This window comes from Somniosus microcephalus, chromosome 10 (genome assembly GCF_052327205.1).
Source record: "Somniosus microcephalus isolate GS21.2 chromosome 10, FLI_Smic_1.0, whole genome shotgun sequence".
Taxonomy (NCBI): Eukaryota; Metazoa; Chordata; class Chondrichthyes; order Squaliformes; family Somniosidae; genus Somniosus; species Somniosus microcephalus.
In genome coordinates this window covers 231,965,250-231,990,545 of record NC_140996.1, presented here as the reverse complement: position 1 = coordinate 231,990,545, position 25,296 = coordinate 231,965,250, and the positions used below count along the sequence as shown (strand labels likewise).

At 49.9% G+C, this 25,296-nt stretch overlaps 1 protein-coding gene across 1 annotated transcript in view; it reads left to right on the top strand.

The window, feature by feature from the left end:
• pde2a (phosphodiesterase 2A) overlaps window positions 1-25,296 on the top strand; it is a 429,910-nt gene that overhangs the window by 124,608 nt on the left and 280,006 nt on the right. The window contains exons 2-3 of the mRNA XM_085999752.1: window positions 12,483-12,572; window positions 17,090-17,181. Of these exons, the coding sequence (XP_085855878.1) occupies window positions 12,483-12,572; window positions 17,090-17,181 (182 nt within the window). The remainder of the gene's footprint in view (window positions 1-12,482; window positions 12,573-17,089; window positions 17,182-25,296) is intronic.

The window sequence follows — 25,296 nt, the reverse complement described above, 5'->3', positions numbered from 1 at the left end:
TATTCATTTGACTGCCAGTGCTTGTCCTTTACCACAAGTCATCGTGTCTGTTAAACTTTACCCAGTTGTTTTGAAACATAACTAGTCCTTTGGCCTTTAACCTTTCAGTCCCCTGACGTGCCGATAAAAGACACGAGTAAAGGAATGTGAACCATTGGCCTGTTGGCTACAAACAGTTGCATATCAGCCGTACCTTCATAGAAATATAGAACATAGAAAAATAGGAGCAGGAGTCGGCCATTCGGCCCTTCGAGCCTGCTCCACCATTCAATATGATCATGGCTGATCCTCTATCTCAATACTATATTCCCGCTCTCTCCCCATACCCCTTGAAGCCTTTTGTGTCCAGAAATCTATCTATCTCCTTCTTAAATATATTCAGTGACTTGGCCTCCACAGCCTTCTGTGGTAGAGAATTCCACAGGTTCACCACCCTCTGAGTGAAGAAATTTCTCCTCATCTCAGTTCCTGAGAATATGACCCCTCGTTCTAGACGCCCCAGCCAGGGGAAACATCCTCCCTGCATCCAGTCTGTCTAGCCCTGTCAGAATTTTAAACGTTTCAATGAGATCCCCTCTCATTCTTCTAAACTCTAGTGAATACAGGCCTAGTCGACCCAATCTCTCCTCATACGACAGTCCTGGCATCCCAGGAATCAGTCTGGTGAACCTTCGCTGCACTCCCTCTATGGCAAGTATATCCTTTCTTAGGTAAGGAGACCAAAACTGCACAGTACTCCAGGTATGGTCTCACCAAGGCCCTGTATAACTGTAGTAAGACATCCTTGCTCCTGTACTCAAATCCTCTTGCAATGAAGGGCAACATACCATTTGCCTTCCTAACTGCTTGCTGCACCTGCATGTTTGCTTTCAGTGACTGGTGTACAAGCACACCCAGGTCCCTTTGTACATCAGCATTCCCCAATCTATCACCATTTAAATAATACTCTGCCTTTCTGTTTTTCCTACCGAAGTGGGTAACTTCACATTTATCCACGTTATACTGCATCTGCCATGTATTTGCACTTTTTATTACTAATACTAATTTCCTTTAATTCCTCCTTCTCACTAGACCCTTAGTTCCCTAGCATTTCTGGGAAGTTATTTGTGTCCTCTTCCGTGAAGACAGAACCAAAGTATTTGTTTAATTGCTCTGCTATTTCCTTGTTCCCCATTATAAATTCTCCTGTTTCTGACTGTAAGGGACCTACATTTGCTTTCACTAATCTTTTTCTTTTTACATACTTGTCGAGGTTTTTACAGTCCACTGGGTCAAAATCCTGGAACAACAACAACAGTAACAACAACATGTATTTATATAGCGCCTTTAACGTAGTAAAACGCTCCAACACATTTCACAGGAGTATTATAAGACAGAAGCCACATAAGCACAAATTAGGGCAGGTGACCAAAAGCTTGGTCAAAGAGGTAGGTTTTAAGGAGCGTCTTAAAGGAAGAGAGAGAGGTAGCAAGGCGGAGAGGTTTAGGGAGGGAATTCCAGAGCTTAGGGCCCAGGCAACAGGAGGCACGGCCGCCAATGGTGGAGCGATTAAAATCGGGGAGGCTCAAGAGGGCAGAATTAGAACAGGACAAGGGGGAACCTAACCTTAAAATCAGAGCCAGACCATTCAGGAGAGAGGTCAGGAAACACTCCTTCACGCAAAGGGTGGTCGAAGTGTGGAACTCGCTCCCACAGAAAACAGGAGATGCCAAGGTCAATTAATCATTTTAAATCTGAGGTTGATAGATAGTTGCTAGCCGAGGGATATGGAGCCAAGACGGGTGGATACAGATCAGCCATGATCTCATTGAATGTCAGAACAGGCTCGAGGAGCCGAATGGCCTCCTCCTGTTCCTATGTCCCTAACAGCACTGTGGGGTCACCGTCACCACACAGGCTGCAGTGGTTGAAGGGGCAACTAGAAATGGGCAATAAAGTTTTGTTGGGTAAGGGTATTGAGGGATACGGAGCAAAGGCTGTCATGTGCGCGGTGTTCTGGGGGGAGGGGTGACAGTGTGAGGGAGCTGGATTAACATCAGTAGAGATACAGTCAGTAACACAGGGCGCTGGGGGAGAGGGGTTACTGAGTGACAGTGTGAGGGAGCTGGATTAACATCAGTAGAGATACAGTCAGTAACACACGGTGCTGGGGGAGAGGGGTTACTGAGTGACAGTGTGAGGGAGCTGGATTAACATCAGTAGAGATACAGTCAGTAACACACGGTGCTGGGGGAGAGGGGTTACTGAGTGACAGTGTGAGGGAGCTGGATTAACATCAGTAGAGATAGAGTCAGTAATACAAGGCACACACTCTCTCTCTCTCATTCTCTCATTCTCACGCTCATTCTCTCTCTCATTCTGTCTCACACTTTCTCTCTCTCTCATTCTCTCTCATTCCCTGTCTCTGTCTCTCTCTGTCTCACATTCTCCCTCGCTCATTCTCTCGCATTCTCTTTCTCTCTCTTTCATTCTCTCTCTCGTTCTCTTGCTCCGTCTCTCTCATTTTCTCCTCTCCCCTGTGTCTCTCTGATTCTCTCTCTCTGATTCTCTCTATTTTTCTCTCTCTCTCACACATTCTCTCTCTCTCTCCCCTGTCTCCCTCTCATTCTCTATCTCTCTCACATTCTATCTCTCTCACACATTCTCCCTCTCTCTCGCATATTCTCTCTGTCACATTTTCTCTCTCTCACGCCTCTCTCACACATTCTCTCCCTCTCTCTCCCGTCTCTCTCATTCTCTCTATCTTTATCTCTCTCTCTCTCTCACATCCACTCTCTTTCTCTCGCCTCTATCTCATATTCTCTCTCTCTCGCCTCTCTCTCACACTCTCTCTCTTTCTCTCTCACCTCTATCTCTCTCGCCTCTCTCGCATTCTCTCTCTCTCTATCTCACATTCACTCTCTCTCTCTTTCTCGCCTCTATCTCGCATTCTCTCTCTCTCTCTCGCCTCTCTCACTCGCCTCTCTCTCACTCTCTCTCTCACATTCTCTCTCTCACTCACATTCTCTCTCTCACACATTCTCTCTCTCTCGCTCTCTCACACATTCTCTCTCTCTCACTCTCTATCTCACATTCTCTCTCTCTCCCTCTCTCGCCTCGCTCTCACATTCTCTCTCTCTCACTCTCTATCTCACATTCTCTCTCTCTCTCACCTCTCTCTCACATTCTCTCTCTCTCGCCTCGCTCTCACATTCTCTCTCTCTCACCTCTCTCTCACATTCTCTCTCTCTCGCCCCATCTCACATTCTCTCTCTCTCCCTCTGTCTCACATTCTCTCTCTCCATCTATCTCACATTCTCTCTCTCGCCTCTCTCTCACATTCTCTCTCTCTCGCCTCTCTTTCACATTCTCTCTCTCTCTCTCTCGCCTCTATCTCACATTCTCTCTCTCTCCTCCTCTTTCGCCTCGCTCTCACATTCTCTCTCTCTCGCCTCTATCTCACATTCTCTCTCTCTCCTCCTCTTTCGCCTCGCTCTCACATTCTCTCTCTCTCGCCTCTATCTCACATTCTCTCTCTCTCTCTCTCACATTCTCTCTCTCTCTCTCACATTCTCTCTCTCTCTCACATTCTCTCTCTCTCTCTCACATTCTCTCTCTCCCACACATTCTCTCTCTCTCTCTCTCACATTCTCTCTCTCTCACATTCTCTCTCTCTCTCTCTCACATTCTCTCTCTCTCTCACATTCTCTCTCTCTCCCACACATTCTCTCTCTCTCTCTCACATTCTCGCTCTCTCTCTCACATTCTCTCTCTCTCTCTCTCACATTCTCTCTCTCTCTCTCACATTCTCTCTCTCTCTCTCACATTCTCTCTCTCTCACATTCTCTCTCTCTCTCTCTCACATTCTCTCTCTCTCACATTCTCTCTCTCTCGCCTCTATCTCACATTCTCTCTCTCAATTCAATTCAATTCAATTCAAATCGCTTTATTGGCATGATAAGGTACATCTTATGTTGCCAAAGCATCGAAATACATTTATGGTTTGTGGTAAACCACTGTTTGTATTCCACTGTGTACATGCCTGGACATGCCTCGGCTGACTCCTCCCACAAGTCCTAGTATAAAGGTGACTACTCCCCAGCCCCTTTGTATTCTGGACCGGTCGACCACTCGAGGCAGACCTTCATTCTTTTGTTAATAAAAGCCTTTAGTTACTCTCTTAACTCTCAGTCTTTTATGAGTAATTGATAGCGCATCAATTTTATTAACAAAATTTTTATAATGGAGAAGATCCTCACACCAGCATGCCTGGACTTAGATCATTGGGAGGCGGACTCATCCACCAAGTTTACTCACTGGCTTAAGTGTTTCGAAAAATTCCTGACCGCCTCCGCAGCAATCAAATCGGACGAGGACAAACTGGATGTCCTGACCTCCAAAGTGAACCACCGAGTGTACTCGGTCATCCAAGACGCGACCTCGTACGCGGACGCTATCAAGCTCCTCAAGGACCAGTACACGTGCCCAGTGAACGAAGTGTATGCCAGGCACCTTCTGGGGAGTCGTAAACAACAACCTGGGGAATCGACCGTGGAATACCTTCAGGCACTGTCTGTGCTTGGCCGGGCCTGTGGTTGTAAGGATGTAAAGGCCGCCGTGTACACAGAGGAACTTATCCGGGACGCTTTTGTAGCGGGCCACAGATCCAATTACACCCGACAGCGACTGTTGGAGCAGAGTGACCTCGACCTCAACAAGGCCTCTGAACTCGCACTATCACTGGATGCAGCCTACCGGGGCATGGATGCCTACTCCTCTGCACCGTGGACGCCGCGGGGAATGACAGCCTGGGACACGGTAGGACCACCTCATAGCGCCGTGCCACCCCAGCCACACCCCAGCAACGGCCCAACTACCGCAGCAGTGTCCCAAGGCCAGACAGCAGTGCCCCAAGGCCAGAAATGCTACTTCTGTGGCCAGGCAAAACACCCCAGAGCGCGCTGCCCGGCGAAAAACGCGATCTGCTCGGGCTGCGGGAACAGAGCAAAGACGGATAAATGGAGTTGAGGTACAGAGCGGCCGTGATGTGATAGAATGGGCGGAACATGGTCGAGGGGCTGAATGGCCTCCTCCTCTTCCTATGTTCCGATGTAGACCTACCCATGTTAATAGCCCTTTATTCCTCTTTCTCTAGCCCTTTGTTACCTCTAGACTTGACTATTCCAACGCACCCCTGGCTGACCTCCCACATTCTACCCTACGTAAACTTCAGCTCATCCAAAACTCTGCTGCCCGTGTCCTAACTCGCACCAAGTCCCGTTCGCCCATCACTCCCTGTGCTCACTGCCCCGTGTCCTAACTCGCACCAAGTCCCGTTCACCCATCACCCCCTGTGCTCACTGCCCCGTGTCCTAACTCGCACCAAGTCCCGTTCGCCCATCACTCCCTGTGCTCGCTGACCTACACTGGCTCCCGGTTAAGCAGCGCCTCGATTTCAAAATTCTCATCCTTGTTTTCAAATCCCTCCATGGCCTCACCCCTTCTCTAGCTCTGTAACCTCCTCCAGCCCTAAAACCCTCCCGAGATCTCTGCGCTCCTCTAATTTTGCCCTCTTGAGTATCCCTGATTATAATCGCTCAACCTTTGGTGGCCGTGCCTTCTGTTGTCTGGGCCCCAAGCTCTGGAATTCCCTCCCTAAACCTCTCCGCCTCGCTACCTCTCTTTCCTCCTTTAAGACGCTCCTTAAAACCTACCTCTTTGACCAAGCTTTTGGTCACCTGTAGTTTATCCTTATGTGGCTCGGTGTCAAATTTTTTATCTTAAAATACTCCTGTGCAGCGCCTTGGGACGTTTTACTACGTTAAAGGCGCTATATAAATACAAGTTGTTGTTGTTGTTCCCTTCTTCCAACCTGCCTATCTGTTCTTAACTGCTGACCCGGCCTCTGCTTCAATCACTAACTCTCGCAGTGCATTCCGCAGCCTCACAGCCCTCTGTGTAAAAAGGTTCCTCCTGCTCTCTTGTATCCACGTCCCCTCGTTCTTGACCCCTCAACTACAGGGAAAGGCCTATTTCTATCTACCCTCTCCCGTGTCTTCGTATAGTGGTCATGTTACTGGAATTCAGTTAATTAATTTCAGATTTCATAAAACTACTGGATTGTCATAAAAACCCATCTGGTTCTCTAATGTCCTTTAGGGAAGGAAATCTGCTGCCCTTACCCGGTCTGGCCGATATGTGACTCCAGACCCCCAGCAATGTGGTTGACTTTGAACTGCCCTCTGAAATGGCCCAACAAGCCACTCAGTTGTAACAAACTGCTAGGAAAAACAAAAGAATAACAATAAAACTGGCATCGACCTCGGCACCGGCTACGGACACGACAACAGCACACCCAGCCCAGTCGACCCTGCAAAGTCCTCCTCACCAACATCTGGGGACTTGTGCTGGGTCCAAATCCTGGAGCTCCCTGCCTGATAGCACTGTGGGAGCACCTTCACCACACGGGACTGCAGCGGTTCAAGAAGGCGGCTCACCACCACCTTCTCAAGGGTAATTAGGGATGGGCAATAAATGCTGGCCCTGCCAGCGACAATAACATCCTGAGAATGAATTTAAAAAAAAATCACCTCCTAATCTCTTATTCTAACTAAAACAGCACCAATTTGTCCAACTCTTTCTACATATTTGTATTTCCTCATACCAGGCAGCATCCGAGTGAGTCTGCACTGTACCCATGCCATTGCATCAATACCCTTCCGATAGTGTGGAGCACACAGTACTCCAATTGTGCCGGCCGGGGCTCACTGGGTAGTGCTCTTGCCTCTAGAGTTAGAAGGCTGTGGGTTCACAGTCTCGCTCCAGAGACTCAAGCATGAAATCCAGGCTGACACTCCCAGTGCGGTACTGAGGGAGTGCTGCACTGTCGGAGGTGCCATCTTTCGGATGAGACGTTAAACCGAGGCCCCGTCTGCCCTCTCAGGTGGACGTAAAAGATCCCATGGCCACTATTTCAAAGAAGAGCAGGGGGGGGGGGAGTTCTCCCCGGTGTCCTGGGGCCAATATTTATCCCTCAACCAACATCACTAAAACAGATTATCTGGTCATTATTACATTGCTGTTTGTGGGAGCTTGCTGTGCGCAAATTGGCTGCCGCGTTTCCTACATTACAACAGTGACTACACTTCAAAAAGTACTTAATTGGCTGTAAAGCGCTTTGGGACGTCCTGAGGTCGTGAAAGGCGCTGCAGCAATGCAAATCTTTCTTTCTCTAACTGTGATCTTTCTAAGCTGATACAGTGATTCACCGTCGCATCTTGACTTTCCCATTTAATGCCCTTTGCCTTTAAACCCCATGCCCAGCGTGGAACCAAGCCAGGGCAGCAAGGTCGCAGCCTGTGCTGAGTTAGCTAATCTCACTCAGTACAGTAGGTGGGACCCCACCTATCAGCAGTGGACAGCAGAGACCCTGAGCTGTGAAGGCTTGTCCACTATTGATCATCTGCCCGGCCACATTTGCTGGATGTCAGGTGATGATAGTATCATATTTAGCTCTGATGTCCTCCCTCTTTAAAAGGGGTCCCTGATGGTGAGACTCCCTCTTTAAAAGGGGTCCCTGATGGAGAGACTCCCTCTTTAAAAGGGGTCCCTGATGGTGAGACTCCCTCTTTAAAAGGGGTCTCTGATGGTGAGACTCCCTCTTTAAAAGGGGTCCCTGATGGTGAGACTCCCTTTTTAAAAGGGGTCCCTGATGGTGAGACTCCCTCTTTAAAAGGGATCCCATAGAAACATAGAAGATAGGAGCAGGAGTAGGCCATTCGGCCCCTCGAGCCTGCTCTGCCATTCAATGCGATCATGGCTGATCATCCAAATTCAGTACCCGGTCCCTGCTTTCTCCCCATACCCCTTGGTCCCTTTAGCCTTAAGAAATATATCCAACTCCTTGAATATATTTAATGAATTGGCCTCTACTGCCTTCTGTGGTAGAGAATTCCACAGGTTCACCACTCTCTGGGTGAAGAAATTCCTCCTCATTTCTGTCCTAAATGGCTTATCCCTTATCCTTAGACTGTGACCCCTGGTTCTGGACTCCCCGACCATCGGGAACATTCTTCCTGCATCTAGTCTGTCTAGTCCTGTCAGAATTTTATAAGTTTCAATGAGATCCCCTCTCATTCTTCTAAACTCCAGCGAGTATAAGCCCAATCGACCCAATCTCTCCTCATACGTCATTCCTGCCATCCCAGGTATCAGTCTGGTAAATCTTCGCTGCACTCCCTCCATGGAAAGAACATCCTTCCTCAGATAAGGCGACCAAAACTGCACACAATACTCAAGATGTGGTCTCACCAAGGCCCTGTACAACTGGAGCAAGACATCCTTGTTCCTGTACTCAAAATCCTCTTGCTACGAAGGCCAACATACCATTTGCCTTCTTAACCGCCTGCTGCACCTGCATGCTTACCTTCAGCGACTGGTGCACAAGGACACCCAGGTCTCATTGCACTTCCCCTTCTCCCAATCTATTGCCATTCAGATAATAATCTGCCTTCCTGTTTTTGCCACCAAAGTGGATAACCTTGTAGGAATCGATCTATCCCTAACTGAAGCACTGAAGTCGAGTCAGTTCAATAATTCAACTGAATTTAATCAAACAAGTGAACAAAACAAAAACATGCAGGAGCAACAGCAAACAGGTCTTTTCAGCAGCTTGTTACACGAGGTCTGGTCTTAGAACCTCCCACTCTCTGACGTCATGACGTCATCACGTTTCCCGCCGTTCGGGGCATCACGTGACCAACGTGATGACGTCATCACGTTGTTTCAGGGCTTTTGCAGAAAGCTTAGTTACACTCAGCCAACAAACACAGACGCTGTAGCATTGGGTTAAAGACAGTTATGCACTTGTACAGAAGATCATTGGTGGTTTTGCCACAACCTCACATTTATCCACGTTATATTGCATCTGCCATGCTTCTGCCCAATCACCCAACCTGTCCAAATCATCCTGGAGTTTCTCAGCATCCTCCTCACAGCACACATGCCCACCCAGCTTTGTGTCGTCTGCAAATTTGGAGATATTACAAAGCCTTCTGAAAGTCCAAATACACCACATCCACTGGTTCTCCCTTATCTATTTTACCAGTTATATCCTCAAAAAATTCCAGTAGGTTAGTCAAGCACGATTTACCTTTTGTAAATCCATGTTGACTTTGTCCAATCCTGTCACTGTTTTCCAAGTGCTCTGCTATTACATCTTTTATAATGGACTCTAGCATTTTCCCCACTACCGATATCAGGCTTACCGGTCTGTAATTCCCTGTTTTCCCTCTACCACCTTTTTTGAATAGTGGGGTAACATTAGCTACTCTCCAATCCATGGGTACTGTTCCAGATTCCATCGAATGTTGGAAGATGATCAGCAATGCATCTACTATTTCTAGGGCCACTTCCTTAAGTACCCTAGGATGTAGATTATCAGGCCCTGGGGATTTATCGGCCTTCAATCCCATCAATTTCCCTAACACTATTTCCCTACAAATACTGATTTCATTCAGTTCCTCCCTCTCATTAAACCCTATGTTCCCCGACATCTCTGGGAGTTTATTTGTGTCCTCCTTTGTGAAGACAGAACCAAAATATGCATTTAATTGGTCTGCCATTTCTTTGTTCCCCATTATAAATTCCCCTGATTCTGACTGCAAGGGACCTCCGCTTGACTTCACCAATCTTTTTCTCTTCACATATCTATAAAAGCTTTTACAGTCCCTGACGGTGACTCTCTCTTTAAAAGGGGTCCCTGATGGGGAGACTGCCTCTATTAAACGGGTCACTGATGGTGAGACTCCCTCTTTAAAAGGGGTCCCTGACGGTGAATCTCTCTTTAAAAGGGGTCCCCGATGGTGACTCTCTCTTTAAAAGGGGTCCCTGACGCTGACTCTCTCTTTAAAAGGGGTCCCTGACGGTGAGACTCTCATTAAAAGGGTCCCTGACGGTGAGACTCCCTTTAAAAGGGGTCACTGAAGTTGAGACTCTCTCTTCAAAACCCATTCATCCATGATAAACCGACTCTGTAATTCTTTTTCTCCTCACTGAAGCTCTCCCGAGTATTGCCCTTGTCCTCCTCACCTCCGGTTCTGACATCTCTCTAATTTAGTTCCTGCAGTGAAATTAGTTCTGTCGATTGTTGTGACTAGTCTCCCCGGCAGAAGCTTCTGTTGGCAATGGGCCGTGACAGCACTGCAACGTTCTGCATACATCAACCTTTCAGGGAAAATAACACGTTGGCATCAATCAAAGGGAAGGTTAAGAAAGGTCACAGATCAGCGTACGGAGGACACGTTCCCTGATTGAACCCTATTAATGCTGCAGAACCTCTCTCTGTTATTCCAGCCCCTTTAACTTAGTAAATCAAGCCAATGTAGGTCAGCGAGCACAGCGGCTGTTGAGTGAACGGGACGTGGTTCCTGTTAGAATGGGGCCACAGAGTTCTGGATGAACTCAAGTTTATGGAGGGTGCAAGGTGATTTGAGTTTCTGCCCGGCAATCAGTCAAGTGACTCAGGCTTCATGTTGGACTGATGGAAGAATATCTGTGGCAGAGCTGTCATCCATTTACGAGAATGGTTCCAAGGATGGGGGACTTCAGTTACGTGGATAGACTGGAGAAGCTGGGGTTGTTCTCCTTGGAGTAGAGAAGATTGAGAGGAGATTTGATAGAGGTGGTCAAAATCATGAGGGGTCTGGACAGAGTAGATAGAGAGAAACTGTTCCCGTTGGCGGAAGGGTCGAGAACCAGAGGACACAGATTTAAGGTGATTGGCAAAAGAACCAAAGGCGACATGAGGAAAAATGTTTTTTACGCAGCGAGTGGTTAGGATCTGGAATGCACTGCCTGAAAGGGTGGTGGAGGCAGACTCAATTGTGGCTTTCAAAAAGGTGTTGGTTAAGTACCTGAAGGAAAGTAATTTGCAGGGCTACGGGGAAAGGGCGGGGGTGTGGGACTAGCTGAAGAGCTCTTGCAGAGAGCTGGCACGGGCTCGATGGGCCGAATGGCCTTCTTCTGTGCTGTAACCATTCTATGATTGCACCCTTGAACACTTGAGCCCTCTGCCTTGTTAAACCACCAAAAGCCCCATCAATACAGATCTCTTCACCGACCGGGCTCAGTTAGTAGCACTCTCTCTGAGTCAGAAGGTCGTGGGTTCGAGCCTCCACTCCAGAGACTTGAGCCCCAAATCAGGCTGACACTTCAGTGAATGACTGAGGGATTGCTGCACTGTCGGAGGTGTCGTCTTTCAGATGAGATGTTAAACTGAAGCCAAAAGATCCCAGGACACTATTTCGAAGAAGAGCAGGGGGGAGTTCTCCCCGGTGTTCTGGGGCCAATATTTATCCCTCAACCAACATCACTAAAAAAAATTATCCGGTCATTATCACAATTGCTGTTTGTGGGAGCTTGTTGTGCGCAATTTGGCTGCCACGTTTCCAACATTACAACAGTGACTACACTTCAAAAGTACATCATTGGTTGTAAAGCGTTTTGGGACATCCTGAGGTCGTGAAAGGTGCTATAGAAATGCAAGTCTTTCTTTCTTTAGCCATTGTGGGTGCATTTCCTGGGAGTTCCAACAGCCACCATTACTTCGATGGGAATGGTGTTTAGTGTGGGGGGAGATTCATTTTGAAAAACGCCACAAGATACATTTAACCATTAAATTATTTTGGAAGCTTGGTTAATGTACCTGTATTTGTCCCCTGCTCTCCAACTCTGTATTTCCCCATTCTCCACTCCACCCTCCGTCACAGAGTCTTTGGCTGTCTTGCCCCCACACTCTGGAGCTCTCTGCATATAAACCCCTCCTCCTTGCCTCCACTCTCCACTCCACCATCTCACCCGTGCTGTACCTGCCCTGGGAAGTTTGATGGGACAGTGTAGAGGGAGCTTTACTCTGTATCTAACCCGTGCTGTACCTGCCCTGGGAGTGTTTGATGGGACAGTGTAGAGGGAGCTTTACTCTGTATCTAACCCGTGCTGTACCTGCCCTGGGAGTGTTTGATGGGACAGTGTAGAGAGAGCTTTACTCTGTATCTAACCCGTGCTGTACCTGCCCTGGGAGTGTTTGATGGGACAGTGTAGAGGGAGCTTTACTCTGTATCTAACCCGTGCTGTACCTGCCCTGGGAGTGTTTGACGGGACAGTGTAGAGGGAGCTTTACTCTGTATCTAACCCGTGCTGTACCTGCCCTGGGAATGTTTGATGGGGCAGTGTAGAGGGAGCTTTACTCTGTATCTAACCCATGCTGTACCTGCCCTGGGAGTGTTTGATGGGGCAGTGTAGAGGGAGCTTTACTCTGTATCTAACCCATGCTGTACCTGCCCTGGGAGTGTTTGATGGGACAGTGTAGAGGGAGTTTTACTCTGTATCTAACAAAGGGTTGTGTGGAGCATAAACTCCGGCATTGACCGAATGGCCTGTTTCTGTGCTGTAAGTTCTATGTCATTCTATGTAAAATGTTGATTTATATATTTTTTCCTTTGTAGGAAGCCCTTCTGAATCTCGCCTCAGTTATTGATACACTCTCCTTACGAGCCGTCATCAGCGATGTCCTATCTTCAGTCATTCCAAAAGTGGTAGGTCACCAGTAACTAGGAGCTTTGCTCATTCTTTATCTTCCTCTTTCTTATTCACGATCTCCAGGCCTCCCTCCAGTCACACACCATCCTTACTTGGAAATATATTGGCCGTTCCTTCATCGTCGCTTGGTCGAAATCCTGGAACTCCCTCCCTAACAGCACTTTGGGAGTACCTTCACCACACGGACTGCAGCGGTTCAAGAAGGCGGCTCACCACCACCTTCTCAAAGGGCAATTAAGGATGGGCAATAAATGCTGGCCTTGCCAGCGACGCCCACATCCCGCGAATGAATAAATAAAAAAAATTCATATTGTTTTGCTCGCCCCTGCAGTATATTAGTTTCCATCTAAAGGAACGATAAAACTACCCTGGTCTCTAGACCTCAGCTGCGAACTGCTATGACAACCTCGTCCACATTACACAGGATGTCCCCTGCTTCAACTCTAGGCTTTGGGCAGGAAGGTGGATTTGAGGTAGAAGATCAGCCATGAACTTATAGAATCATAGAAATTTAAGGCACAGAATGAGGCCATTCGGCCCATCTTGTCCGTGCCGGCCGAAATAGAGCTCTCCAGCCTAATCCCACTTTCCAGCTCTTGGTCCGTAGCCCTGTAAGTTACGGCACTTCAAGTGCATATCCAAGTACTTTTTAAATGTGATGAGGGTTTCTGCCTCGACCACCCTTTCAGGCAGTGAGTTCCAGACCCCCACCACCCTCTGGGTGAAAAAAGTTCTCCTCAACTCCCCTCTAATCCTTCTACCAATTACTTTAAATCTCTGCCCCCTGGTTATTGATCTCTCTGCTAATGAAAATAGGTCCTTCCTATCCACTCTATCTAGGCCCCTCATCATTTTATACACCTCAATTAGTTCTCCCCTCAGCCTCCTCTGTTCCAAAGAAAACAGCCCCAGCCTATCCAAACTTTCCTCATAGCTAAAATTCTCCAGTCCTGGCCACATCCTGGTAAATCTCCTCTGCACCCTCTCTAGTACGTTTGCATCCTATTGAATGGCGGAGCAGTCTCGAGGGGCCGAATGACCTACTCAGGCTCCTACTTCTTATTTTTTCTTGCCAAGGTAACTGGAATCAGTTAGATTCAGTTGGTGGCCTTCTCACCTCTCAGCCAGAACTTGAGGAGACTGTCTTGGCGGAATCTTCAGGGCTTGAATGAGGGTTAGATACAGAGTAAGGCACCCTCTACGCTGTCCCATCAAACCAAGATATTGTAGAGGCAGCTTTACTCTGTATCTAACATGTGCTGTACCTGCCCTGGGAGTGTTTGATGGGACAGTGTAGAGGGAGCTTTACTCTGTATCTAACCCGTGCTGTACCTGCCCTGGGAGTGTTTGATGGGACAGTGTAGAGGGAGCTTTACTCTGTATCTAACCTGTGTTGTACCTGCCCTGGGAGTGTGTGATGGGACAGTGTAGAGGGAGCTTTACTCTGTATCTAACCTGTGCTGTACCTACCCTGGGAGTGTTTGATGGGACAGTGTAGAGGGAGCTTTACTCTGTATCTAACCCGTGCTGTACCTGCCCTGGGAGTGTTTGATGGGGACAGTGTAGAGGGAGCTTTACTCTGTATCTAACCCGAGCTGTACCTGCCCTGGGAGTGTTTGATGGGACACTGTAGAGGGAGCTTTACTCTGTATCTAACCCGAGCTGTACCTGCCCTGGGAGTGCTTGATGGGACACTGTAGAAGGAGCTTTACTCTGTATCTAAGCTGTGCTGTACCTGCCCTGGGAGTGTTTGATGGGATGGTGTAGAGTGAGCTTTACTCTGTTTCTAACCCGTGCTGTACCTGCCCTGGGAGTGTTTGATGGGACAGTGTAGAGGGAGCTTTACTCTGTATCTAACCCGAGCTGTACCTGCCCTGGGAGTGTTTGATGGGACAGTGTAGTGGGAGCTTCACTCTGTATCTAACCCGTGCTGTACCTGCCCTGGGAGTGTTTGATGGGACAGTGTAGAGGGAGCTTTGCTCTGTATCTACCCCGTGCTGTACCTGCCCTGGGAGTGTTTGATGGGACAGTGTAGAGGGAGCTTTACTCTGTATCTAACCTGTGTTGTACCTGCCCTGGGAGTGTTTAATGGGACAGTGTAGAGGGAGCTTTACTCTGTATCTAACCCATGCTGTACCTGCCCTGGGAGTGTTTAATGGGACAGTGTAGAGGGAGCTTTACTCTGTATCTAACCCGTGCTGTACCTGCCCTGGGAGTGTTTGATGGGACAGTGTAGAGGGAGCTTTACTCTGTATCTAACCCGTGCTGTACCTGCCCTGGGAGTGTTTGATGGGACAGTGTAGAGGGAGCTTTACTCTGTATCTAACCCGTGCTGTACCTGCCCTGGGAGTGTTTGATGGGACAGTGTAGAGGAAGCTTTACTCTGTATCTAACCCATGCTGTACCTGCCCTGGGAGTGTTTGATGGGACAGTGTAGAGGGAGCTTTACTCTGTATCTAACCTGTGCTGTACCTGCCCTGGGAGTGTTTGATGGGACAGTGTAGAGGGAGCTTTCCTCTGTATCTAACCCGTGCTGTACCTGCCCTGGGAGTGTTTGATGGGACAGTGTAGAGGGAGCTTTACTAGAACATAAGAACCTAAGAAGTAGGAGCAGGAGTAGGCCATACGGCCCCTCGGGCCTGCTCCGCCATTCAATAGGATCATGGCTGATCCGAACCTAGACTCACGTCCACTTCCCTGCCCGCTCCCCGTAATCCCTAATTCCCTTATCAGCTAGGAAACTGTCTATCTCCGTTTAAAATTTATTTAATGTCGCAAAGTGTAGAGGGAGCTTTACTCTCTATCTAACCCTTGCTGTACCTGCCCTGGGAATAAACAGAAGTGTTCAAAGATACTTAAAAAACCCCACAAATTTGTTTATTACTCCTATGATTTTTCTCCCGGGTGTTTTTGCTCTCAGCAGTGTCTTGGAGATTAATCTTTAATTGCTGGAGACCCCAGGCCAACCCAACTCCCCACCCAACCGCCAACTTTTCTTAACCAAAGGTATTACGTGATATGGGAAGAAGTAACTTTTCTAACTAAATGGTGGAAGTTTAGAAGGGGTGCAGGAACAGGGAGACCTGGGCGTTTACGTTCCCAAATATTTGAAGGTGGCAGGATAAGTTGAGAAAGCTGTTAAAAAAGCACACGGGACCCTGGGTTTTAGAAATACTGTAGAAAGAATTGGGCCTAGAAATTGAGTAGCCTTAGCGCCGCATTTGAGGCGCTAGAGGGCCTAGCGCTGGAGTTATGGCCAGTTTAGAAATTCCCTGGGGCCCTAGAATCGGCGGTAGACCGATTGCGCTGCGCCGGCACCGATGACGTCATCGGTGTGCGCAGCGTCCCGGTTGCCGTGGTGACGGGCCCCAGCGCCGAAATTGAGTTGCGGCCGCCTCGCCCGTGGCAGCCGCAACTAAGATTTTTTCAACCGAGTCTTCCCCGAGTTAGCGCCGGCGCATTAAGGTCGCGCGGCGGCCGGCCGCTTTCCCGCCGGCCGCCTGCCCGCACCTCCCTCCCCGGACTCCTCCACCCCCCCCCCGCGGAACAGATGCGTCTGGCCTGCAAGCCCGGCACTTGTCCGAGGTGCCGGGCTCATTTTTTTCAATATTTGAACGGACAGCGGGCGGGTACAGGCAGCTCCTCCTTAACTGAAGGAGGAGGCCTGCACTTCCCCAGCCTGCCGCACCGCATCGGGTCCCGCAGCGCCGGATTAGCGCCGCAATGTGGCAGTCAGCGCCCATTGGGAGGCGCTCACGCCCGCCAGTAGCGCCGGCAGCCGTCTGGGCGCGGCGCGACTGAATTTTTGGCGCGCGCAGGGGGACTTAGCGCCGGCGCTAAATTTCCGGCGCTAAAGCCCTGGCGTGGCGCCAACTCAATTTCTAGGCCTTGATTTCAAAGGCAATGCGGTTTTGCCAAATCTTTATACATCACTGGTTAGGCCCCAGCTGGAGAATTGTGACCAATTCTGGGCACCGCACTTTAGGAAGGATGTCAAGGCCTTGGAGAAGGTGCGGAGGAGATTTACCAGAATGGGACCAGGGATGAGGGACTTCAGTGATGTGGAGAGACTGGAGAAGCTGGGGTTGTTCTCCTTAGAGCAGAGAAGGTTAAGAGGGGATTTAATAGAGGTGTTCAAAATCATGAAGGGTTTTAATAGATTAAATAAGGGGAAACTGTTTCCAGTGGCAGGAGGGTCGGTAACCAGAGGGCACAGATTTAAGGTGATTGGGAAAGAAGCCTGGGGGGGAGATGAGGAGATATTTTTTTGTGTAGCCCGTTGTTGTGATCTGGAATGGGAATTGGATAAATCCTTGAATATGAAACATTTGCAGAGCTCTGGGGAAAGGGCAGGGGGGAGTGGGACTAATTGGAGAGCTCTTTCAAAGAGCCGGCACAGGCACGATGGGCCGAATGACCTCCTTCAGTGCTAGATGATTGCATAAAAGAAGAAAATCTGTCTTGTTGTTGATGTAACATTGGTGACCTCTTTGCTTCTGTCCTCTCCCTGTAGGAGAACATCTTCATCTACTTGCTGGATGTGCACACGAACAAGCTGCTGTGTGACAACCCCCCACATGAGATGTCGAAAGAGGGGAGGCTAAGGTAAAGAAAGCGGCGAGGACCCACCGTAGAACTTCCGTGTTAGATGCTTTCTTTCAATCTTTGCTGGGAACATAGGAACAGGAGGAGGCCATTCAGCCCCTCGAGCCTGTTCCACCATTCTATGAGATCACGGCTGATCTGTGACCTAACTCCATATTCCTGCCTTTGCCCAATATACCTTAATACCCTCAGCTAACAAAAATCTACCAATCTCCGATTTAAAATTAACAATTGACCCAGCATCAATTGCCATTTGCGGAAGAGAGTTCCAAACTTCTACCACCCTGTGTGTGTCGAAGTGTTTCCTAATTTCACTCCTGAAAGGTCTGGCTCTAATTTTTAGACTCTGCCCCCTAGTCCTAGACTCCCCAAACAGCGGAAATAGTTTCTCTCGATCGACCCCATCAGTTCCCCTTAATATCTTGAAAACTTCGATCAGATCACCCCTTAACCTTCGAAATTCCAGGGAATACAACCCTAGTTTGTGTCATCTCTCCTGATGGGATTGATGGTGTTGTCAAGGTTCTGGCAACCGCTCTGCCTCTGACTCCGGAGAGAAGGTTAAACAGAGACATTCAAAATTATGAGGGGCTTTTGACAGAGTTAATAAGGAGAAACTGTTTCCAGGAAGGTCAGTAACCAGAGGACACAGATTTATGATAACTGGCAAAAGGACCAGAAGGGAGATGAGGAAACATTCTTTTACTCAGTCAGTGTGCGCATGTGTGAGTGTGTGTTTTTTTTAACACAGCGAGTTGTTGTGATCTGGAATGCACTGCCGGAAAGGGCGGTGGAAGCAGATTCAGTCGTAACTTTCAAAAGGGAAATTGGATAAATACTTGAAAAGGAAAATTTTTCAGGCCTCTGGGGAAAGAGCGGGGGGGGGGGTGGGGTGGGGAGCGGAGTGGGACTAATTGGAGAGCTCGTTCAAAGAGCCGGCACAGGCACGATGGGCCGAATGACCGAACTGTCGGACGGGCAGTACTGGAGGTGCTCTGCACTGTCAGAGTGACGGTAGTAAAGGAGCGCTGCACTGTTGGAGGGGCAGTACTGAGGGAGTGCAGCACTGTCGGTGGGGCAGAACTGAGGGAATGCTGCAATGTTGGAGGGGCAGTACTGAGGGTTTGCTGTACTGTCAGAGGGGCAGTACTGAGGGATTGCTGTACTGTCGGAGGGGCAGTACTGAGGGAGCGCAGCACAGTCGGAGGGGCAGTACTGAGGGAGCGCTGCACTGTCAGAGGGGCAGTACTGAGGGAGCGCTTCACTGTTGGAGGGGCAGAACTGAGGGAGTGCCGCACTGTCGGAGGGGCAGTACTGAGGGAGCGCTGCACTGTCAGAGGGGCAGTACTGAGGGAGCGCTGCACTGTCGGAGGGGCAGTACGGAGGGACCGCCACACAGTTGGAGGGGCAGTACTGAGGGAGCGCCGCAGTGTCGGAGGGGCAGAACTAAGAGAGCGCTGCACTGTCGGAGGGGCAGTGCTGAGGGAGCGCTGCACTGTCGGAGGGGCAATACTGAGGGAGCGCTACACTGTTGGAGGGGCAGTACTGGGGGAGTGCTGCACTGTCGGAGGGGCAATACTGAGGGAGCGCTGCACTGTTGGAGGGGCAGTACTGAGGGAGCGCTGCACTGTCGGAGGGGCAATACTGAGGGAGCGCCGCACTGTCGGAGGGGCAGTACTGGGGGAGTGCTGCACCGTTGGAAGTGCCGTATTTTGGATGAGATGTTAATCCGAGGCCTTGTCGGCACACTCAGGTGGATGTTAAAGATCCCACGGCACAAGGGGCTTCTCCACGGTGTCGGGGCTAATATTTATCCCAAGCTGCAACCGACAGCACTAAAAAAATCAGGTGGTCTCGTCATTATCGCATCACTGTTTGTGGGAGCTTGCTGTGTACAAATTGGCTACCAGGTTTCCTACATTATAACAGTGACTGCAATTCAAAAAGTACTTTACTGGGATTTAAGCCTGTTGAGAATCCTCAGTTTTAAAAATTCATTTTCGGGATGTGGGGGTCGCTGGCAGGGCCGGCATTTAATGCCTATCCCCAGTTACCCAGATCTAATATAACTGAGTGGTTTGCTGGGCCACTTGAGAGGTCACTTCAGAATCCAGTGGGACTGGAGTCATGTAACATAGAAAAATAGGAGCAGGAGTCGGCCATTCAGCCCTTCGAGCCTGCTCTGCCATTCAATATGATCATGGCTGATCCTCTATCTCAATACTATATTCCCGCTTTCTCCCCATACCCCTTGATGCCTTTTGTGTCTAGAATTCTCTCTCTCTCCTTCTTAAATATATTCAGTGACTTGGCCTCCACAGCCTTCTGTGGTCGAGAATTCCACAGGTTCACCACCCTCTGAGTGAAGAAATTTCTCCTCATCTCAGTCCTAAATGTCCTACCCCATATCCTGAGACTGTGACCCCTCGTTCTAGACCCCCCAGCCAGGGGAAACATCCTCCCTGCATCCAGTCTGTCTAGCCCTGTCAGAATTTTATGTAGATTCATAAGACACAGAAGGAGGCCATTCGGCCCATCGTGCCTGTGCCGGCTCTTTGAAAGAGCTCTCCAATTAGTCCCACTCCCCCCTGCTCTTTCCCCATAGTCCTGAAAAGTATTTCCTTTTCAAGTATTTATCCAATTCCCTTTTGAAAGTTACTATTGAATCTGCTTCCACCGCCCTTTCAGGCAGCGCGTTCCAGATCACAACAACTCGCTGCGTAAAACAAAATTAGCACACTCACACACACACTCACACTCACTCACACACTCACACACTCACTCACACACACACACACACACACACTCACTCACTCACTCACTCACACACACACACACTCACTCACTCACTCACTCACTCACACACTCACTCACTCACTCACTCACACTCACTCACTCACTCACACACTCACACACTCACTCACACACCCACTCACTCACTCACACACTCACTCACTCACTCACTCACTCACTCACACACTCACTCACTCACACTCACTCACTCACACACTCACTCACTCACTCACTCACTCACACACTCACTCACTCACACACTCACTCACTCACTCACTCACACACTCACTCACTCACACACTCACTCACTCACTCACACACTCACTCACTCACACACACTTACTCACTCACTCACTCACACACACACACTCACCTACTCACACACACACTCACTCACTCACTCACACACTCACTCACTCACTCACACTCACTCACTCACTCACTCACTCACTCACACACTCACTCACTCACACACTCACTCACTCACACTCACTCACTCACTCACACACACTTACTCACTCACTCACTCACTCACACACACACACTCACCTACTCACACACACACTCACTCACTCACACACACTCACTCACTCACTCACACTCACTCACTCACCTACTCACTCACTCACTCACTCACTCACACACTCACTCACACACTCACTCACTCACTCACTCACACACTCACTCACACTCACTCGCTCGCTCACTCACACACTCACTCACTCACTCACTCACACACTCACTCACTCACACACTCACTCACTCACTCACTCACACACACTTACTCACTCACTCACTCACTCACACACACACACTCACCTACTCACACACTCACTCACACACTCACACTCACTCACTCACACACTCACTCACTCACACACACACACTCACCTACTCACACACTCACTCACACACTCACACTCACTCACACACACTCACTCACTCACACACACACACACACCTACTCACACTCACACTCACTCACTCACACACACACTCACTCACACACACACTCACTCACTCACTCACTCACACACTCACTCACTCACTCACTCACACACTCACTCACTCACTCACACACTCACTCACTCACACACACACACACACTCACCTACTCACACTCACTCACACACTCACACTCACTCACTCACACACTCACTCACACTCACACTCACTCACTCACACACTCACTCACACACTCACACACACACACACACACACTCACACACTCACTCACACATTCGCTGTACCCCGCACCACCATAGGTTCGGTATAAATACCAGTTACTTTACACGAGACATGGAAGCGCAGCAAAGGCAGGTGAATGTGGCAACTGCATCAGGTGTTCGTGGAGATCAGAAAATGTTCCTGTTGGAATGTTCAGAGGCTGAACCGTTTTTCGACAGGGCCGGGGGGCGGTGAGAACATTACTGATGGACCAGTGTGACCGGCGCACACTGCCATTTTCATCCAGTCTGTGCTGGTCTGCACTCTGAGAAGGGTTCATTGCAATAAGAAATGATTTGATGGGTAGAGGAGATTAGATTCTTATTTTTAATTAAACAATGCCCTGCACTTGTAGACTCCGGTGATTTATCACTCCCCCGGCTGTGAAGGGGAGCAGGATGTCATAAAATTCATAAAACCGACAGCCCTGTGGATGAGCCTGCGAAAATGGCAATACTTTAACCTTGATCAATGACGGGCTGTTCAGCGCCATCCGCGACGTGACTCGATATAAAGTGGCCTCCCCTCCCACCCCCTCCTCTCGACCCATCCATTCCCACCCAGTATCTCAATAACATTTGCATCTCTCCTGCGACAGGATATTTTCCTTTCTGTATGCGGATGCAATCAAACCGTAGCTTCGGGCTTTCATTACTTCCAACTAATCTTCAGTGGGATGCTTTAACATCTTACGTGCGCCCTTGGCAGCACCATATCTGTGATTTACGTAATAAATATATATTCAGTTAAAAAAAAAAGTTATTAAACAAAATTTTCTGCTCCGATATTCTAACTGCTTGCGGCTCAGTGAGTAGCATTCTCGTCTCTGAGTCAAAGGGCGGTGGGTTCAAATCCCCACTCCAGATTTTGAGCACAAAATCCAGGCTGACACTCCCAGTGCAGTACTGAGGGAGCGCCGCACTGTCGGAGGGGCAGTACTGAGGGAGCGCCGCACTGTCGGAGGGGCAGTACTGAGGGAGTGCCGCACTGTCGGAGGGGCAGTACTGAGGGAGCGCCGCACTGTCGGAGGGGCAGTACTGAGGGAGTGCCGCACTGTCGGAGGGGCAGTACTGAGGGAGTGCCGCACTGTCGGAGGGGCAATATTGAGGGAGCGCTGCACTGTCGGAGGGGGCAGTACTGAGGGAGCGCCGCACTGTCGGAGGGGCAGTACTGAGGGAGTGCCGCACTGTCGGAAGGGCAGTACTGAGGGAGTGCTGTACTGTCGGAGGGGCAGTACTGAGGGAGCGCCGCACTGTCGGAGGGGCAGTACTGAGGGAGCACCGTACTGTTGGAGGGGCAGTACTGAGGGAGCGCTGCACTGTCAGAGGGGCAGTACTGAGGGAACGCCGCGCTGTCGGAGGGGCAATATTGAGGGAGCGCCGCACTGTCGGAGGGGGCAGTACTGAGGGAGCGCCCCACTGTCGGAGGGGCAGTACTGAGGGAGCGCCGCACCGTCAGAGGGGCAGTACTGAAGGAGCGCCGCAGTGTCGGAGGGGCAGTACTGAGGGAGCGCCGCACTGTCGGAGGGGCAGTACTGAGGGAGCGCCGCACTGTCGGAGGGGCAGTACTGAGGGAGCGCCGCACTGTCGGAGGGGCAGTACTGAGGGAGCGCCGCACTGTCGGAGGGGCAGTACTGAGGGAGCACCGTACTGTTGGAGGGGCAGTACTGAGGGAGTGCCGCACTGTCGGAGGGGCAGTACTGAGGGAGCGCTGCACTGTCAGAGGGGCAGTACTGAGGGAGCGCCGCGCTGTCGGAGGGGCAATATTGAGGGAGCGCCGCACTGTCGGAGGGGGCAGTACTGAGGGAGCGCCGCACTGTCAGAGGGGCAGTACTGAGGGAGCGCCGCACTGTCGGAGGGGCAGTACTGAGGGAGCGCCGCAGTGTGGGAGGGGCAGTACTGAGGGAGCGCCGCACTGTCGGAGGGGCAGTACTGAGGGAGCACCGCACTGTCAGAGGGGCAGTACTGAGGGAGTGCTGCACTGTCGGAGGGGCAGTACTGAGGGAGCGGTGCACTGTCAGAGGGGCAGTACTGAGGGAGTGCAGCACTGTCGGAGGGGCAATATTGAGGGAGCGCCGCACTGTCGGAGGGGCAGTACTGAGGGAGTGCTGCACTGTCGGAGGGGCAGCACTGAGGGAGTGCTGCACTGTCGGAGAGGCAGTACTGAGGGAGCGCCGCACTGTCGGAGGGGCCTTCGTTCGTCTGATACGTTAAACTGAGACCCCATCTGCTCTCTCAGGTGGACGTCACTAGTGGAAGAAGAGTTCGTCCTGGTGTCCTGGCCAATATTTATCCCTTCAACCAACATCATTAAAAAAACAGATGATCTGCTCATTATCACATTGATGTTTGTGGGAGCTTGTTGTGCACAAATGGTTAGTGTATTTGCCAACATAACAACAATGATTCCCACTGTTGGTCTCTACATAGAATCATAGCAATTTACAGCACAGAAGGAGGCCATTCGGCCCATCGTGTCTGTGCCAGCCCAACGAGAGCTCTCCAGCCTAATCCCACTTTCCAGCTCTTGGTCCGTAGCCCTGTAGGTTACGGCATTTCAAGTGCACATCCAAGTACTGTTTAAATGTGATGAGGGTTTCTGCCTCGACCACCCTTTCAGGCAGTGAGTTCCAGACCCCCACCACCCTCTGGGTGCAAAATGTTCTCCTCAACTCCCCCCTAATCCTTCTACCAATTACTTTAAATCTCTGCCCCCTGGTTATTGACCTCTCTGCTAAGGGAAATAGGTCCTTCCTATCCACTCTATCTCAACCCCTCATAATTTTATACACCTCAATCAGGTCTCCCCTCAGCCTCCTCTGTCCCAAAGAAAACAACCCCAGCCTATCCAATCTTTCCTCATAGCTAAAATGCCCCAGCCCAGGCAACATCCTTGTAAATCTCCTCTGCACCCTCTCTAGTGCAATCACATCCTTCCTGTAATGTGGTGACTGGAAGAAGAAGCTTCTAAAGTCACCTCTTGCTCGTTGGAACCTGGGTTCCCTTGTCCTGCTCCAATAGTTCCATTTGAAGTAACATTCCAGATTAACCTCCTGCATGCCCTTTGTTATCTATCACTGCAAGATCACCTCTCGGGTGCCTCTTCTCCAGGTTGAGAAGCCCAGGTCTCTCCAGTCCTTTCTCACAACTCGGACCCCCGCCCCCGATACCAGGGACCAGTCTCGTGACTCCTCTCTGCGCTGCCTCTAGTGTTTGAATAGTCCCTCTACACCTCATTGGGTAGAACAGGAGACGGTGCTCAAGGTGCAGTCTGACCAGAGCCCTGTACACCTGTACATCTCATTGAGGTGTTTAAGAACATAAGAAGTAAGAGCAGCAGTAGGCCGTACGGCCCCTCGAGCCTGCTCCGCCATTCAATAAGATGATTTGAGGGGTTGACAGGATAGATAGAGAGAAACTATTCCCTCTGGTGGGGCGGGGAGGAGTCTAAAACAAGGGGGAATAACCTTAAAATTAGAGCCCGGCCGTTCAGGGGCCACTGGAATACAAAGGGGAGAAGTGATGCTTCAGTTGTACCGAGCTCTGGTCAGACCCCAGCGGGAGTCACTGGGTTCAGTTCCGGGCCCCGCACCTCAGGAAGGATATATCGGCCTCGGAGGGGGAGCAGCGCCGATTCACCAGAATGATACTGGGGCTGAAAGGGTTAAATTACAAGGACAGGTTGCACAGACTGGGCTTGTGTTCTCTTGAATTTATAAGATTAGGGGGTGATCTAATCGAGGTGTTTAAGATGATTAAAGGAGTTGAGAGAGAGAGAGAAACTATTTCCTCTGGTGGGGGGAGTCCAGAACAAGGGGGCAGAACCTTAAAATTAGAGCCAGGCCGTTCAGGGGTGATGTCAGGAAGCACTTCTTCACACAAAGGGTGGGGGAAATCTGGAACTCTCTCCCCCAGAAAGCTGTTGAGGCTGGAGGGTCAATTGAAAATTCAAAGACTGAAATTGAGAGATTTTTGATAGGTAAGGGTATTAAGGGTTACAGAACCAAGGCAGCTAGATGGAGTTAAGATACAGATCAGCCAGGATCTAATTGAATGGCGGGACAGGCTAGAGGGGCTGAATGGCCTCCTCCTGTTC